This window comes from Ctenocephalides felis, unplaced genomic scaffold (genome assembly GCF_003426905.1).
Source record: "Ctenocephalides felis isolate EL2017-DRISC unplaced genomic scaffold, ASM342690v1 CF-g0.4_SCAFFOLD_00845, whole genome shotgun sequence".
Classification (NCBI taxonomy): Eukaryota; Metazoa; Arthropoda; class Insecta; order Siphonaptera; family Pulicidae; genus Ctenocephalides; species Ctenocephalides felis.
This window is the reverse complement of record NW_020536999.1, coordinates 14,426,269-14,446,631: the sequence shown is the minus strand read 5'-3', so window position 1 is coordinate 14,446,631 and position 20,363 is coordinate 14,426,269. Positions and strand designations below refer to the sequence as shown.

Below are 20,363 nucleotides of genomic sequence, written 5' to 3'. Positions count from 1 at the left end.
ATATAATCGTGAACCGTGCCCATGGAGAATCGTATACGATTGCGGAGGGGCCTTTGCAATGGGCTGCATAGGCGGCGGAGTCTTTCAGTTCATAAAAGGTTTCCGAATGCACCGTCAGGTATCAACAGAAGACTCCTGGAAGTTTATCTGCCATCAAGACTAGGTCTCCAATTATAGCTGGTAACTTCGCCGTTTGGGGGCGGTATGTTTTCAGTACGATAGACTGCACATTAGTGAAAATACGTCAAAAAGAAGACCCGTGGAATTCTATTATCAGTGGTGCTGCTACTGGGGGCATCCTGGCCGCTAGAAATGTGTCGCAGCCATGGCAGGCAGTGCAGTTATTGGTGGCGTTTTGCTTGCTCTGATCGAAGGAGTTGGTATATTGTTGACAAGATTCTCGGCAGAACAGTTTAAACAGTCAAATCCTATAATGGAAGATCCTTCAGTTTTAAATCAAAATAATAATGTACAGTATCAGTAGGAGTGTTATGTGCAAATACCCAAATTTGTGTATATAAAATATATATAGTATAGATTAAATGAATCAGAACAATCTCAAGAGTCACAAGGTGTATGGCATCTAGAGGATACGAAAGGATACTAAAACGAAATGATAGATTTAAAAAGTGTTTCCACTTATATGTCTTCAAAATATGTAAATAAAAACATCTTGAATAAATAATTTCTCAATGTTTGTCTGAAATTGAAAGTTGTGATTAAAGTTATAGTTACTAGATGAAAAATGAGATTTTTTATTACACATTCAGCTGTTATCTTTCACAACAATTCAAATTGTAATATAAATCAACAGTGTTCTGCTCATAATCATATTGTTTTTTGCGGCTCATATCTTTTCATGTAAGATTTGCCTTAGTTTTCGTTGTATTAAACCTGTTACTGCTATCAGTTATTGATACAACTAAATCTTCACGCTTCATATAGGTCTTTGCATATTTTTCAAGTTTTGATACCATTTCTTTGCTAATAAGTTTTATTAGAATAATATAATGTAAATCTCAGAACTTTTTTCCTTTATTTAACCATTTTGGACCTGTTGCCATTGAATATACTAATACATCCTCCTTGAGAAATTGATTTTGTATAATAATGTATCATGTAATTAAACTACCTCAACGTTATCTAGATATCTTAAAGTAAAAAAAACACTTGTAATTTTTTAAATTTCTAATATCTAAAATGAATTTCCTGAAATCATCAGTAGACTTAATGAAACAGCTCTTCTGTCAAGGATGTACTTCGCTTTCGATAGTAACTTTCCTAGACACTATTAGAATATAATATATTCATAACTTCTTCAGTATGAAAGGGCTTAAATATTTAAACTCAATTTGCAGATAAGTATATTTTTTATTTACTTCTTGTAGTTTTGCTGACTATGTGCAGAATACACTAGAAATAAGGATGATATATCGTTATTTTAGTGTTGCAACTAGTTCAAATTTCGATAATAATTACTGCAATGAATATTAAGTTAATTTGATAAAAATAAGATAAACCAAGGTAAAATAATTTAAATAAAAATGACAGTTCTAAAATTGCGCGTGACTAGTGCAAAAGTGATACCAACTTTGTGAATCAAATTTTGTTATTTCAATTTCAAAATTTGAATACTTATTTTAATAATTACAAAACATGATTCAATTATAAAATTAATACTATTTAATTCAATATAAAAGTCGTAATAAATTAATTAATATTTCATTTTTACCAAATGGCGCTATAAATTAAGGCGCCAAAAAGTTACAATCAATTTAGAGGCAATTTTAACATTTTGGCGCCTTCAACGTTCAGGTTCAGATGTTCGAATGAAAGTCTTTGCTACTTGACGACTGAATTTTAGCAGATTTAATTTATTTTATACAGTTGTTCTGTTCACCTATATTTATATTTTATTGAATTTTGAAAGTTTAATATAGAAGATGGAACTATACGATGAAAATAACGTCGAGTCTATTTCTCATTTTTTTGAAAAGGAAGAATGGCGTAGGATGTCCGATGGTGAACAAAGTGCATTGCATGAAGAGCTTGGAAAATATTTGAGATTTCTTGATCTGGGTGAGTAATTTTTAAATACAATATATATATATATATATATATATATATATATATTATTAGGGTAGTCTTTAACATGGACATTTTCGAATTTTTTTGCTCCCAAGGGCTCAAATGCTTCCAAATTGATAAAAAAAATCTCTACAACTTTTAGATCTTAATATTAATTTTTAGATAGTTTGCAATTCAATCAAAGTTTCGTATGAAATTAGTATGGAAAAAATCTCAAAAATTTTAAACATGTCTTTTAGAAATAACTTAAGCGATAAATGAATTAAAAGTGATAATTCATGTCTTGTTTTAGTAAAAATTCAACGCTTTACAAATAAGTTTTTTTATAATTTGTTTTGTAGAGCGTGCATTCTTAGTATACATTTAATTCAAAATAATAATAATTATTAATTCAATTATTTCTTATTATAGAAGTTGATTATGTTTTCAATGTCAGCATGCCAGACTTTGTCATTAAATACTATCAGAAACTAAGTTTGTCTCAAGATGATTCCATAAACGAAAACCGTGAGTAAAACACATTTATGTTTTAAACATACAATATAATAATAATGAATAATTAAATGAAAAATATTTTTAGGAACTAATAGCCATTCCATTCAAGATGCAGTAATCAACGATAACAATTTGAATTCGGGTAAATATACAATTGTTAATATATTAATTAACTTAGTACTTAGGGGAAAAAATTGTTTTTTTTTGTTTTTTTTTTTCATACCCCTAAGTATTTTTGGGTTATAATTTTGAAATTCACATATTATATTTACCTATCACGAAATTGATTAATTAATAATTAATGTATTTAATAGCATTTTTGTATTTCTTTAGTTAATATGGGAATTTCGACTGAAGATGCTCTGGCAAATCATTATGACACTTTTAAACCATTTAAATGCTCCGTTTGCAACAAGCAGTTTTTATTTAGGGGACAGTTGGAAAGACATCTTTGTACGCACGCAGTAAATAAAAAAAAAGCTTCCATAAATAAAAACACCGAAGTACAAGATGATAAAAAAATTATCAATCACCCTGTAAATAGTAAATCTACTTCTTTTAGAAAGTCAAATTTGCATGATCGCAAGTTGAAAAAGGGTGGAAAACGTCCTAAAACTGAAGTTGTCCTAAAGAAAAATTCTGGTAAAACTAATGTATTATTAGGTTCTGATCTTTTGACAAATAAAATAAAAGATGGAGATATGGTTTCGGCAAAAAGAAGGCAAGAATCAAATGTTTCTAGGCAGTATATTAAAGATGAGGATGTAAAATAAATTGATGTTCTGTTTATTAATTTCAAAATTATTTAATTCAATACAATCCTGTTTTACTCGATAAATATATTTGATTCTAATATCCATATGTATAAGAAATGAAGTAGTATAAAATAATAAAAAATAATTAGTGGAAAATATAAATAGTTTTTAATAATTTAGTATATATTATTAGGGTAAGTTATAGTAATCGCAAATGAAAATGTTTGCATATCGGCATCTATTTGTATTGATAAAGTGAAAAACTGATAATTGTTTTAGGTAAAGTAAGTCCACCGGTTTTGGAGATCCAATATAAAAAGTAACAAAAAATGCCATTTGGCGGTCCAAAATAAAAGTTAGGCATACGCAGATCAAATTATGAGATATTTTATTTTCAAAAAAGTCGTTTTTTTTCCAAAAATTCTATGTTCTCAAAAATCTAATTTTTCTGTTTAAAAAAATTCGAAATTAAATTAAATTTTAAAATTCGAAAAAAATAATTTTTGATAAAGAAAGTTCCAGCAATTTTTTTTAAGGCACGATGCCATTGGCCACTAGTTAATGATTTTGAATGATACAAAAAAATAAGGTGCTCGGGCGCTCAACTCGAATAATTTAGGTTCTCAAATGTTTTGAAGGTTTGAATCTAAATTCGAGGTGGCCAAAGATTTTTTTTTTATTTTTATATCTCAATCAGGTGGCAATTTAAACGCATTACATATGTTTTTAAATTTTAATTTAAGGAGTGCTCTTGTAACAATTTCAGCATTACCGTATGGTAAGTTATAGTAATAGCAAAAAAAAAATCGAAAATTAAATTTTTTATATATCTCCACATTTCAGGGGTTTCTGAATATTTTGCATACCTTAGAAAAAATGGATGTATGTGTGTGTGTGCGGATTGAAATTTTCGTTGACGATTTCGGGAACACCGATCAACCGATTTGAATAATTCAAAAAACATTCGATTCGTATTGATAAGGAGACGTGCTGATTAGTTTTTGGCAAAAGCAGGTCTAGCCGTTCCGAAGATACGGGGCAAAAATGCCAAAAACGGTAACTCAGTTTTAAGGGGAACAGAGCGTTCGATTTTAATAATTTAAATAACATTTTACTTGACAAGATGAAGTACTGATTAAATTTTTGGGAGGTCCAGCGGTTATGGACTCTCAATAAAAATAAGTTAAAAAATGTCATTTGGCGGTCAAAAAAGTTAATTGGACATATGGATTTAAATAATGTGTACACATTTTGTGTGAATTTGTTTGACTTCCGTACCAAGATTTTTAATCACGGTACGGGAAGTTCCAGCAATTTGCCTTAAGACACGATGCCATGTTTGATTCCACCCAGTTGGTGGCACTCCTGCTTCGTTTAATTATACTCTTCATTTATCTATGGTTGGCGCTAATGATAATGGGTGGCCATGACAGTTCAGTGCTAGCCGGCGCGCAGTCATGTCATCTCGAATTTCATATAAGTTTCGTTTTACATTTTTCCAAAACAATAAATGTGTGTGAAAGTTTCCACCTAAAGTTTCTTTTTAAACAAAAGACAAAATAATAATATTCTTATAATTTATACGTAACTCGAATACCTATTTGTGAATGGGTTCTGAAGAAGGTAACTATAAACATAAAGCTGTTATGATAGTTATGAATACCGTTTACTATAGTATTTAAAAATGAAAAGAATAATTAATGTACTTTAATGAATTAAACTACTACTTACTGTTGCATTGTAAGAATTTTTCATTGCTAAATAATATGGTAAATCATTGATTAAGAAATATTAATAGTTGAAGGAAAATTATGTTCTGATTGTCATTACAGGTTATAATATTCAATTTTCTTGTTGAAATGATTGTATAAATATTCCTTGCACATACGAAAGCTATGACTTCAGAACATTTTTTTTAATCTATTTTATTTTGCATATACTTATATATAATCAAGTTTAAAGCACAATTTACTAACTATTAATTTTTATTGGTGAGCACTTTGTATGCATACATTCATTATATATATATATATATATATATATATATATATATATATATATATACTATTCACATCATTGTCTTTGATATTCCTCTATATACAATATTTCTACTACAATAACAAGTGTCTTAAGGTAATTCTTTCTATTTCTATGATGTTACGGTAATATATAATACATTACATATGATATTACGATAAAACATATTAGTAATGTAGTAGTAGCTAGATTTTAGAATTTCGACCAATAATGTGTTTTCAAATAAAAAGTTATCGTATTTAATATCCTGTATATAATTCATGGTTGTTTAGCAGTCGTTAATAGTCATAAGATTTTAAACTTTGTTTTAAGTGACTTTTTGAGTGATTTTAAATGTTCAAAAATGATTTTAGGCATAACAATGGCGCCCGAGAAAAAAAAATCAAGCAAACCACTCACAAAAAATCATTTAAATAACAATTTAGTGACACTGAAAAATGGCACAAATCTAGTTCTAACTGCTGAACATGCCTCCATGGTTCGAAAGAGGGAAACTAAGGAAAAAAAACATTATAGGCTGGAAAGACTTGATAATCCACTTGTATTGACAAAATGTAAACTACCATTACGGCCATGTAATAATGTAGTTTCAGCAGGTTTTCCACAATATATTTTTGAAAATCTGTCAAAGATGCAAATTTCAGAAACCTTTCGAATTCAATCATATTCATGGCCTGCCATATTGACCAATGATTCTTTAATTGTCATAAACGCTCCTAAGACTGGAAAAACAATTGGTTACTTGCCTAGCATCTGTTCCTATGCATTGCTTGATGATATTCAAGCAAAAAATCGTTGGTTAAGCCCCATTGTATTAATTTTAGCCCCAACGGCGTCTGAAGTAGATGATATTTATAATTTTATATGTAGGATAGATGTACAGAAAAGACTTCAAACTACAAGAGTACATCAGTGGTTTAACAAACCTGTGGCGTTATCGAATGGATGGGATATAATAATTGCTACCCCATTGGTATACTCCAAACTATTGGCTTATAATTCAGTGACGACCCTTAAAGCTGTGGATATAGTTGTGCTTGATAATGTAGAGTTAGATTGCCAATATGTTCAGCAAATTTTAAATAGTTGTGATGCTCGTATAAAAGCTCAACAAGCACAATTGATTGTCATCTCAGAAAATTTCAACAATTATCATGATATGGTTCTAAATCGTTACGATGCTAACATTTTGATCGGTGCTCATCTGGAATCAGCAATTTATGGAGGGGTTCAATTTGTATTTAAGGTTTTGTACAAAAGTAAAAAAAAAGTTGCAATAGAAAATATTTTGTCAGATTTAGATTACAGGAAAATGCTTGTGATTTGTAAAAATAAAGATGAAGTAATTTCAGTTAGTGACCACTTGACCTTGCTATCAGTAACCTGCTTAAAAGCACACGAAGATACTGAACATTTAGATTTAGAGCGTGTTTATAAAGTGTGGCATAGAGAACGTTCAGATATGATTTTAGTTTGTACTGATCACACATTCCCAGATTTAGATATTACTGATGCAACAACTATCATCCATTACTCTTTACCGTTAACCTGGACTGGATTCACACATCGTTACTCTTGTATGATCAATAACTTAAGCAGAACTTCTAACAAACCAAAATGTTATTCATTTCATCTGTTAGACGAAGACACAGTGAGACAGCTGCCACGAATTATATCTTTTGTCGAAAGACTAGGACAGCCTGTTGATGAAAATTTAAAATCAGTAGTAGAACAAGAGATGGAAAAACAAGAATATGAAAAAGCTTTGAGCGGTATAGATTTGTGTGGAAGTATGTTATTACTGGGACACTGCGATAAGATTAATTCTTGTATCAATAGGCATAAAATGACATTGTATGATGCACCTAGAGAACATCTGCCGACTAGTGGGGAATTGAAATATAGAATTCTTAAAATATTAGGTGTTGATTATTACATGGCTTTGCTTCTTAGTTTTCGCAAACCAGGCAAAAGAGAGTGGGAGGATTTTGAAAGTGAAACATTAAATTCTGCTATGTGTTCGTTGTATTACAATAATTTACCAGACACTGCTGTAATATCAGCACAAGCTAAGATAGGACATATTTGTGCAGTCAGCATGGGAGGTGGTGTCTATGAGCGTTGTGAAATAAAACAGGTGAATGAATCAGTAAGAAAAATGGCTCCTACTACAGTAAATATAGAGCTTATAGATCGAGGTATAAAGATAGACAAAATTAATGTTAATACGTTATTAGAACTTCCTGATCATTTAAAAAAACCATCATTTATAGTGACAATTAGACTTGGTAACATCAAACCTCATGATGATAATAAATGGTGTGATATGGCCAATATTTCTGTAAAAAACATTCTAAATCTACCAATATCCGATGAGGAATATTTTACTAGCAAAATCTTATTTGTTTTACAAAATCACATTTGGGTGAATGATATATGTAAAGGACATGTTCTATCGGGTGTGGAAGTGTGCACACAATCCTTAAGAAGACAAATTTTAGACAAAGATATTGGTGTACCAAATAATAGTCAAGTTGAGCGCTTATTGACTTTATACAACGACACAAAGAAGAATGTCAAAAATGAAGAGAAAAATAATAATCAAGATACGAAAGAAGCAAGTGAAGAAACATTGCAAGAAATAAAAACTGAAACTATTGCTAGTGACAAGATTGCTCAGAAAATAAATATATTGGAAACTGTAGTGAAACAAAATGATATTTCTCCATCTAAATCTTCAGTATTGGAGCGATTTATGAGATGGGCAAGGCAAAAGGCAGATGAGTCTGTAAAACAACAAATAATACCCGATGAAATTAATTTGGAAATAGGTAACACTTATGAAGGTTATTTGACTGTTGCTTACGATGATGAAGATGTTACATTTTATATACAGTTGAATGCAAATATTGATCCTTTTAATAAATTGAATTCAGACATTGAGGAATTCACGAAAACAACTGATAATTTGAGGCATTTTGAAAATGCTCAAATCGGTAATTTTTGTTTAGTCAAGTGTGAGAATAATATATTCAATAGAGCTAAGATTTTAAAGTTACCAAATGATGCCAAAGATGAAGAAAAAGATGAAAACAATGCGCAAGGATATGTTGTCTATTTAATTGATTATGGTGATACAGAAACTGTTCAAGAAGTTTTTGTTATTGAAAATGATTTACTAAAACTTCCCCAGCAAGCTGTTAAATGTAAATTGCACGATTTAGTTATAGATGTTACAGTTATTGAAGATATTGTAGCCATGCTGTATGAGCATAGCGGTACCATCTGGTTTGTATCTGTTATTGATATTTTAGAAGACAAAACTTATAGTGTGAAAGTCGAAAAAGCTGTGAATGAGAAGATTGTATGCTTGAATGAAACAGCTGCTCGCTTCTGTGAAAAAGCTGAAAAACTTTTCCAGATTTGTAGTGCACCCAAGAAAGACATGTCATTAGTTTGGAATATTTTAGCTGGCTTAGACGAGGACAGTGATTGTCCTGAAAAAATATTTGAAGATCTTAATGAACTAATGACACTATATGGAACACAAGTTGAAGACAATCCAACTCCAAAAATTATAGAAATCAATGATGAATCTACATCAGAAGAGATACCAAAAATAGATCACTCTAAAAATATTTCATTTCCTCCAGCTGCACCATCGAATTTAACTCCTGTTCACAACATTCCAAATGTGATATGGTCCCAAGACGAAATTGAAATAATGCTTAAATTTCAGACACCTGATGTCGATAAATATACCTTACGAGTTACAATGAGGCACATTTATTTCAAGACAGTTGCAGGAAACGGCATTACTTATGAATTTGCAGTGAAGCTTTTTGGACCAGTGGTGCCTGTTCTCACAAAACACAAAGCGTTGGGTCCTTATGTTTATGTCGTTTGTGCCAAACTGGTTTCAAGGTACTGGACTAATTTATATTTAGGAGACCACAAGTTGAAATTCATTACTCATGATCATGATTGGAAGGTTATGGAATTTTCGAAGAAGGACAACAAAAGTAACAAACTGATAGATTATGATGATGTTGATGAAATTGATCTTGAAGACAATGATGAGGGTGACAGCGATGAAATTGATTTGGAGTCTGATGATAATGAAATACTTGATATGATGGATTGAAGTTATATTTTTATTAAATATTCATGTGATATTGTGTATAATATTATAAAAGTGTTATTATTGAAATATATATGATTATTATAATATTGTATATTTTATTTATTTTCACAATGATCTTGTAATTATTAACAATATATACTCACATTATTTGTAAACAATTATTGAATCTGTAGCCTTAAAATCTATTTATTATTAATCAAACCTTTTACTGTATTATTTATTTATAAAAAATATATTTTAAAATAAGTATAAATTTAGTTAACTGCATCACCAAACTTTTTCTGGTTCAGATGTGGCCTTCATGTCGATCTTGTAGCTTTTTAGTTCTTTGTAGCTACGAAATAAATAATAAATTTATAAGAATTATAATAGTAAAATTTAATTTTGAAATAATTCTTCAAATAAAATATTTAATAAAATGATTAGACCGTGAATTAAGAGTTAACTAGTATTGAAAAGCTTTTTGAAACAAAATTGTATACATATTGAAAAATACAGTGGTACCCGGACTTTCCAGTGATCTGAGATACGAGCGATTCTTTGCTTTGTTTTATGATAGTAAATTATTAACTTCCTAAAGGAGACGTTTATGTTTTTATCAAAAAATTCCATTCGATAATTTTATCTCGACGTTTCAAGCCATTCTGAATCGAATGAGACCAAATTTGGAAAAAGTATATGTGTGCGTGTGTGTGAACAGATTTTTACCGTAAATCGATGTTTTCTCAAAAACGGCTGCACCGATTTCAAAAATTTAAAAGCCATTCGATGTATCTTGATGAGGACTAGCGTTTATCAATTTTGTGTGACGATCGGCCTAACCGTTTCTTCGTAAATAGCAGAAAAGTGCAAAAAATTTTGTCCACGTTTTAGCCCACAATTCTGATTTGGAAATTCAAAAATCGTTCGAAAGATCGGTTGGGAATCGATTTGATTAGTTTTTGGTAAAGATCGGCCGTTTTCTTGTAATAAATTTAAAAAAAAACTTTCCAACGATTTCCTTGTTTTTTTGTGATAGATATCATGGTCTTCTAGATCATACTGAAATATTACAGCCTACGACAAGTCGTTTATTTTTGAAAATTCGTCAAAGTTTGCAAAAATTAGTATCGTTTTCTTGGCGTTTGTCAAACTTAGACCTTTCATCGACGTTTGCTCAAAAACGCCTGAACCGATTTTAGAAATTTAAAAGCCATTTGATGTATCTCGATATCGTTTGTCAGTTTTGAGCGACGATCTGCCGAGCCGTTTCTTTGTAATTTGAAAAAAGTGTTATACTATTCGTCCATATTTAAGCTCATACTACCGAATCGATTTTAAAAAATCAAAAACTGTTCGAAAGATATTAGTTGGGAATGATACTGATTAGTTTTAGGTGAAAATCTACCGAGCCGTTTTCTTGTAATTAACTGTTGAAAAAAAAATAAGCCGATTTTTATGGAACTTTTTTTGGCGATGTATATCATGGTTTCATAGAACTTACTGAAATATTACGGCCTTTACGACAAGTAGTTTAATTTTAAAAATTCATCAAAGTTTGAGAAAATGAGTAGCTTTTTTGACGTTAAAATTAAAATTAAACGATTTACTCGGTATAACGACAGAGTACTTGGTCTTAATGAACATACTAAACCATTAAAGTCCTACAGAAAGAAACAGGTTCAATTATAAAAATTATTGATTTTGGAAAATATGCTTTTAGAAAATACTCCGAGTTAAAGCGTTCGTTCGTTTTCAATTATGTGTAATAAATCCACTCGGGATACTTTTAATCACTAATAAACTAATTTATTTACACACGTCGGGAAGTTCATGTGACTTGCCTCCAGGCAAAATACCAATACCAACTAGTTTACTTATTTTTGAGATATCGGTGACGGACCTTTTTACTCGTGGACCTTTAAGTCCTTCTCTACCCTATTCTTTAATCATAGTTGTATTATTAACTATTGAAATATGTATTCTAAAGAAACCTACGATCTTTGGCGAAGCAGCATGGTCCTTCACTTGAGCAACCGTTTTCCCAATAACCGCCCCGTTTGCTGCAGTCGACTGTCGGGGCTTCCCCTTTCACCGTTGGAGTCGCAAAGGCCCCAAGTACCATGCACAGGGCCACGAAAAGGCACAAAATGAATTTCTACAAAAACAAATGAAATACTTAATGAAAATAATAACGAAAGTTATTGCGTATATAATGCATTTTCATATGCATTATTGAAAACAAGGCATGCGAATACGCATTTTCTACAACCAACTTTTGGTATGTAATTGGAAATCAAAGTGCGATTTCTTTGTTACTGAAATAGTTAAAAACGTGCAAAAAGTAAATTTAGTATGTAAATCACTAACTTTTAAGCAGACCATGTTGAAGCACTATTAGTAATAAACTGTTGTTTGAAGATTTAGGTTTGAATTATTTTATATCAATATTTATTGAGATAAAACAATTTTTACGTAATTTATTGGGAATCGGGGTCATGTTATGACTTAATAATGCAAATACATAAACACAAAGATATATATATATATATATATATATATATATATATATATATTACGAGGAAACATTAAAATGTATGTTTATCGTATCACAGGTTATCGTTCAATATTGTGCAATACTCAAAAAATTGTTGACAATTTTGCCAAGAATTTCAAGTACAAGTTATTAAATACATACACACACACACACACATATATATATATATATATATATATATATATATATATATATATATAATTTAGTGTCTAGTGTCGAATCATACTTATGGCTAGTGTGTTATTATTGACATATTATACAAATATTTGTTTATAATAAATTGTAGCCAAATAGTCCAAATGATAAACTAGTCGGGCGCATGGCATCGCGCCTTAAGGCAAATTGCTGGAACTTCCCGTACCAAATTTTTTTTTTTAAAGAAGATTAACATTTTTGACAAAAATTTACTCTGAAAAAATTAGATTTTTGAGAAACTATAAATTTTTAACCAAAATTTACTTTTTTTGAAAAAAAAAGAATTTTTGAAGAAAAGTTTATTTTGAATTATTTTGGAAATACATAACATTTTTTTGAAGCAATCGTACTGCTTTAACTGCATATAGACGAAATATCGAAGCGCGTAAGCGCCGCGTCGCCGTCTAACGGATAAACATTGGTACGGAACCCATAGGAATGTAAACAAAATTTATACTTATTGTTAAAATCTCTATAAAATATCTGATAATTTGATGTGCATATGTCTAATGATTATTTTTGACCCAAAAATGGCATGTTTTTTCATTTTTTTTATTGGATCTCCGAAACTACTAGACCTGCTTTCCTAAAAATTTAATCAGTTCTTCATTACGTCAATACAAATAAAATGTTTTCTGAATTATTCAAATCGCATGTTCCGTTCTCTCAAAAACTGAGTTACCATTTTTGGCACTTTTTGTCCCGTATCGCCGAAACGGCTAGACCTGCCTTCGCCAAAAACTAATCAGCACGTCTCCTTATCAATACGAATCGAATGTTTTTGAACCATTCAAATCGGGAAAAATTTTCATTTTCGGGAGTTAAGAAAACATCAGATCTTGAATATGTGTGCTTAGACTTATTTATTTGCTTAAACAAGAATATAAATTTGTATAAGTCATAATGTAATTTTAGGTATGATTGTGCCACTTTATTTTGATCGGCCTTATTTTATTGATTTACCAGTTCGCTGGGAGAAAATCAAATTAAATGATAATTTGAACATTTGTATATATGGAATACTGAAATAATTCCCTTAAATACGATCGATTAGTCATAAAATCTATTTTCTATCTCAAAATCAGTATAGTTCAGCTGTTACGACGACTATCTCCAGTCTCCCCTATAGAAAATGGTTGAACAATTAAAGCTGAATTGATGATAATTATGAATAATTAATTATAGGCGTGCACGCTAATAGGAAATGATCTCGTAATCACGAAAGTGTTTCAACTGACCGGACTTTTCTTCGACGGCGAATAGGAGCGATTTATTCGAATTATATGATGTATTAATGTTACTAACTTCCCGGTTAGCGGTTATACATTCATTTGCTCGGCAATAATTTATTCCGACTTTAAATAAAACTAGTGGGGCGCATGGCATCGTGCCTTAAGGCAAATTGCTGGATCTTCCCGTTCCAAAAATTATTTTTTGAAAAAGCTTTATGATTTTAAAATTTTTGAAAAAAAAAGACATTTTAGAAGAAACTAGTGGTGTATGTCATCGTGCCTTAAGGCAAATTGCTGGAACTTCCCGTACCTTAACGAAATGTTCGAGGAATATTAAATGTTTTCAAATAGATTATTATAAATACTGTAACATTGTCTAATATTTATAAGAATTAGTCATAAACTGAATTACAAAGTTAAAATTATTTATTTAGAGTATATAAGTGAGCTTTAAAACTTTAGCTAGAATTAAATTTGAAATCTGAATTATTTTCGACATACTAAAAAAAAAGAAAGAATTTTTTTTTCGAGAAGCAATTGTTTTGTCAACACAAGCAGAAATTTTTTTAAATCATTCAATTCGGATGCTTATTTCTTTCAAAAACTGCCATTTTTTGTATATTTAGCCCTGTATCTTCGAAATGGATGGGCCTGCCTTTGCTAAAAACTAGTCAGCACATCTCCCTATCAATAGGAATCGAATGTTTTTTAGATCATTCAAATCGGATTCTCGGTTCTCTCAAAAACTCGAATTTTATTTTCTGCACTCTTTGCTCTTTATCTCCGTATCGGCTGGACCTGCCCTTTCCAAAAGCTAGTCAGCACATCTCCCTATCAATAGGAATCGAATGTTTTTTGAATCATTCAAATCGACTGAACCGTATTCTCGAAATAGTCGAAAAAAATTGTATTCGCACACACATGCACATTTTTTTCTAAGGTGTGCTAAAATGTTCAGAAACCTCTGAAACGTACAGATATATACAAATATTTATTTTCTACTTTTTTGCGATTACTATAATTTATCCTACGAAAAGTTAAAAAAAATTCCAAAAAATGGAATAATCTACAATAGTTTATTCACATATTAAGGCTCTACAGCAACTAGGTGTACATATAAATCACTAGTAAATTAATATTTTGAATTCTTATTGATTAAGTCGATTATTTACGATTTTGCGTTAAGGTGAAATGCCACTTACAACTAGTTAAATAATAAATTAATCTTTTTTATTAGATGTTAATTAACAGCTGCAATTTATTTTAAGATTTAAAAAAAATGTCACAAAACTTTGAATTCAAATTATTGTCAAACTCTTAATGTTTTTATACAATAATGGCTTATTTTTTTACAATTATATAAAATGTAGATTTCATTTTTTTGTTTGCTTGATTATCTATCTAAAACATAAAATACATTAAATAGAATACATTAAATTAATTGTTCACCAAGTATATAAAAAAGTAAATCATAATGAATAAAGTTCTTTTTACACTTGCAGAGGTGATGGATTTTTACTTATTAGTAGACTTATATAATATGCTATTGAATTTATTTATTTATTCTGTAAAGTCCTATTTTTTTTTTGCTAGGCTATTAGGATATTCAGCCAGCCTAGTTTTATACTTCTGCTGACTATGCCTGAATATCTAGTTTCAAACAATTTTTTTCTTTATTATCCATTATTATTATGCAATAGCATTTACACGCGATTTAATTATTTTTACATATTGACTTTATTAATAATTAATAAGGTTTCGTAATCAGCATTAAAATTCTTTCACTTTCTCCCTCCATAGGTAAGGATGCGCACTTATTATAGTTTAATTTTTTTATTATAAAAACACAAAGTATTTCATTTCTAAAACAGTGTTACAGCGTTAAGTGAATAATAAACATATCTTGGAATCTAGCAAAGGATTAAAATGCGAGTAAGTATAAAAATATTACACCTTAAATAATGGATGTTTTTACTACACCTCAAAGAATAGATTTTTTTTACTACATATTTTGTAATGTATTTTTATCAACTACATCTTAAATCATGGATTTTCTTACACTGCACCTTATTTGCTATGGAATTATATTTATGGATTTATTTTTACTATACCTTAAATAAAATAAAGTGTATTTTTTTTCTACTACACTTTAAAAAGGTATTTTTTCTACTACATCTTTAATAATTGATTTCTTTTTACCACACTTCATATTTTCAAAAGTGAACTTTGAAATAATCAAAATTGAGCATTTTAAATATTTAAAAAAAAAAAAAAATGGTTGAAGTTCCGACGTTATTTCAAAGACATCAAAAGTTTCTGCATATTTATAAAAAAAGTAACAAAAAATCTTATATAAGAATATTTTTTTCAAAATTTATTGCATATTGCAACAATCTTCTGTTGAAATGCTTTTATCAAAATCATAATTTTTGTAAGAATTTTGTAAAAATTCCTGAAAATTCTTAATTTATACTCATGGGGAATAAACACAGAACAAATGTGATTTACCCTGTTTTAGTGTTTGCCGCACTCAATAGAGGGTCTATTGTGCCCAAATTCATCACACTTAATTCTTAACTTATTTTTTTAATTTGTATTTTGTGATTTGTGACTTAGTTGAAAATACTCTCAGTTAATTTATTTAAATTAATCCGAAATTAAACCTAGGGGTAAATTTACGCGCTACAGTGGCGCCTCTATGGAGTGGAAAAACAATTAAAATTGATGTAATGGCAAAGAGACGCGTTTTCCATCTATTTATACTTTTTTTTTATTGGTGGTCAAATAGTAAAAAATTGCTGGAACTTCCCGTACCGTAACGAAATGTTTGAGGAATATTAAATGTTTTTTTTAAATAGATTATTATAAATAATATTCTAATATTTATAAGAAATGTATAAACTGAATCACAAAGTAAACAATATGTATTTAAAGTATATAAGTGAGCTTTAAAACTTTAGCCAGAATGAAAATTAAAATCTTAATTATTTTCGATATACAAAAAAAATTTGAAACAAAAAAAAATTATTTTGTTGAAACAAACAGAAAGTTCTTTGAATCATTCAAATTGGACGCTTAGTTCTGTCAAAAACTACCATTTTTTGCACATTTAGCTCTGTATCTTCGAAGTGGCGGGACCTGTCTTTGCCAAAAACTAATCACCTCTTCTTCCAATCATTACCAATTGAATGTTTTTAGATCATTCAAATCGGACGCTTAATTCACTCAAAAACTGCCATTTTTTGCATATTTAGCTCTGTATCTTCGAAATGGCGGGACCTGTCTTTGCCAAAATCTAATCACCTCTTCTTCCAATCATTACAAATTGAATGTTTTTTAGAACATTCAAATCCGATACTCCGTTCTCTCAAAAACTCGATTTGTATTTTCTGCACTCGTTGTAACGTATTTCCGACTGAACCTGCCTTTGCTAAAAACTAATCAGCACATCTCCATATCAATAGAGATCGAATGTGTTTTAAACCATTCAAATCGGTTGAACCGTGCGCCTGAAAACGTGGACGAAAAAATGCGGACATACAAAACACACACACACATATCAATTTTTTCTGAGGTATGCCAAAATGTTCAGAAACCTTCAAGACGTCGAGAAATGCAAAAAATTTCATTTTCGATTTTCGGCCTATTACTATAACTAACCTACGGGAAGTTAAAAATTCAATTTTAAATTACAGAATCAACTCTTACTTTTTATGTTCATCATATATTCCGTGATCGCAAATGATGCGAATGTAAAAAAATTCGGCCACAAAAGCATCCAAAATGACAAAGCCAATGAATATGAAGAAGCCAGGCGCATCCAAGCAGCTCTCAGGAACCAGCAACTGAACATCAGGAAAATCCAATTCCAAAATCCAGCAATCAACGAAAATAAGGACCAGAAAGATATCAACGCACAACTTCAACAAGAGCTCAGAAACATCAAGAATAATCAGGCTCAGCAGATTTTTCTGAACCAGGAATCCAACCAGCAGCAGACAGCAGAAAATAGTCAATATTCAGCTGATGTTATCAAGGAGAAGCAGGCATCAAAATTCGATCAGAACCGAGAAGCGACTCATAATGATGATAAATTTATGAAATATCGTTTGCTTCTTGATACTAATCAAAATCAAGGGTCCCAAGGGCTGTATGCCGAAGCTAAATATGATAATCAGGAACCAAATTATAGGTCTACGTATTTCAAAAGTATTGTTCCAAATTATAAACAGCCCAGATTGTCCGAGGGCCAAATCGAACGCGTGACGAACTATGATAGACACATTGGATGCGGTAAGATATTTTAATTATTAACAAATATTAGAAAAAACTAGTTGGTATTGGTATTTTGCCTTGAGGCAAGTTACAAGAACTTCCCGATATGTGTAAATAATCGACTTAATCAATAAAAAATAAATTAATTTATGAGTGATTGAAAGAATTCCGAGTGGATTTATTACACATAATTGAAAACGAACGAACACGTTAACTCCGAGTATTTTCTAAAAGCAAATTTTCAAAAATCAACAATTTTTATAATTGAACCAGTTTCCGTAGGACTTTAATGGTTTAGTATGTTCATTAAGACCAAGTACTCTATCATTATACCAAGTAAATCGTCTAATTTTAATTTTAACAAACGTCAAAAAAACTACTCATTTTCTCAAACTTTGATGAATTTTTAAAGTTAAACTACTTATCGTAAGGCCGTACTATTTCAGTAAGTTCTATAAGACCATGATATATATCGCCAAAAAAAGTTCCATAAGAATCGGCTTAAATTTTTTTCAACAGTAAATTACAAGAAAACGGCTCGGTAGATTTTCACCCAAAACTAATCAGTATCATTCCCAACTAATATCTTTCGAACAGTTTTTGATTTTTTTAAATCGATTTGGTAGTATGAGCTTAAATGTGGACGAAAAGTTTAACACTTTTTTTCCAAATTACAAAGAAATGGCTCGGCCGATCGCACAAAACTGACAAACGATAGTCCACATTGAGACACATCAATGGTTTTTATAATAAATATTTGAATCGTTCACACACATACTTTTTCCAAAGGCCTCATTCGATTCAGAATGGCTTGAAACATCGAGAAAACATAAAATTAGCGAATCGGATTTTTTGATGAAAACATAAACTTCTCCTTCGGGAAGTTATCTAGTGGTGCATGGCATCGTGCCTTAAGACAAATTGCTGGAACTTTCCGTACCAGAATTAAATATTCGAGGAAAAATATCAGCAATCAATAAATGTTGATCAATGATTAATAACAATTGTTTTAAACATTTTCAAATAGATAATTATAATCACTATATATTTTATCGTTCATAAAATATACGAAGTGACGATCTTATCGCTCAAAGCGATATGTACATTTGAAATATGTACATTTTCAAATAAAATTGTAAATTTAAAATTCATTTTTGAAGTATAAAATTTTGTATATTTTTGAAAATGTTGAAAAAATTTTTTTTCTGAGAATTTTGAAATCGTCTAAAGCTTCGACTTACTCAAAAAATCATGAATATGTTTAATTTGATAACGATGGAACCAAATTTACCCAATTTTGGTGTCAAACGATGCAGAATGATTTGGAAAGTTTATGAAACATAAAATTAATAAATCGGGTTTTCTGTCAAAAACAAACTTCTTCTTACGTAATAGATTGATTGAACTTTTGAAAACAAATGATGGTTTTCGCTAAAAAAAATATTGTCATTGATACAATCAAAGAAATTAAAAAAAATTAATTCTTAAAATATACAGTATGTAAACATTTTATTAAAATAGTTTAGTAAACTAGTGGTGCATGGCATCGTGCCTTAAGGTAAATTGTTGGAACCTACCGTTCCGAAAATTAAATTTTTTAAAAAAGTTTCTTTTTAACAAAAAAGAAAAAATCTAGAATTTTGATAATATTGAAATTTTTGAAAAAAAATTACTTTTTTGAAAAAAACAGATTTTTTTTATTTAGAAATAATTTGGAAATTTTGGATTTTTTAATTTTTTTCAAGGCAATAATAACACACTATAGGCGGGCCCCGTAAAAATACTCGTCAGACCAAACTGATATGTGTAGCGGGCAAATCGCTTGCTCGACACGAGTGCTCTTTCCGTCGCCTCGCATGAACACAACTGGCTGTCACATTGAACATATTTTTTTATAACTCTTTTTTTTTAAAAAAAAACGTCTGGTTGTTTTGAACTATAAAAAAATTATTTGATTTATGCATAATTAAACATAAAACTAACAAAAACTAGTGGCATATGGCATCGTGCGTTAAGGCAAATTGCTGAATCTTCCTGTACCATATCAAAATGTTCGAGGAATATTGAGTATTGAATGAAATTTTTTTTTCTAAAGCAATTGTTATGTCAACACAATCAGAATGTTTTTGAATCATTCAATTCGGATGCTTATTTCTCTCAAAAACTGCCATTTTGTGTACATTTAGCTCCGTATCTTTGAAATGGCTGAACCTGTCTTTGGCAAAAACTTATCACCACTTCTCCCAATCATTACTAATTTAATGTTTTTTAGATCATTTTAGATCAAATCGGATGCTCCGTTTTCTCAAAAACTCGATTTCTATTTTCTGCACTTTTTGCTCTGTATCTCCGTAACGGCTGGACCTGCGATTGCCAAAAACTAATGAGCACATCTCCCTATCAATAGGAATCGAATGTTTTTTGAACTATTCAAATCGTTTGATCCGTGCGCCCGAAAACGTGAACGAAAAAATGCGGCCACCAAAAACACACGCACACACACAGACACATCCATTTCTTCTGAGGTATGCCAAAATGTTCAGAAACCTAAAAACCGTAGAAAAATGGAATAATTTTCATTCTTGATTTTCCGCCCATTACTATAT

At 30.1% G+C, this 20,363-nt stretch overlaps 1 protein-coding gene and 1 pseudogene across 1 annotated transcript; both read left to right on the top strand.

The window, feature by feature from the left end:
* The first annotated feature begins 4 nt into the window (after nucleotides 1-4).
* LOC113378451 lies at nucleotides 5-733 on the top strand (annotated as a pseudogene).
* Nucleotides 734-4,902: 4,169 nt separating this feature from the next.
* LOC113378442 (putative ATP-dependent RNA helicase BoYb) lies at nucleotides 4,903-9,519 on the top strand. Its single transcript, XM_026618978.1, has 2 exons — nucleotides 4,903-4,961; nucleotides 5,729-9,519. Exons 1-2 carry the CDS (start codon nucleotides 4,946-4,948, stop codon nucleotides 9,517-9,519), a joined length of 3,807 nt encoding a protein of 1,268 aa, XP_026474763.1. The 5' UTR covers nucleotides 4,903-4,945.
* Nucleotides 9,520-20,363: the final 10,844 nt, after the last annotated feature.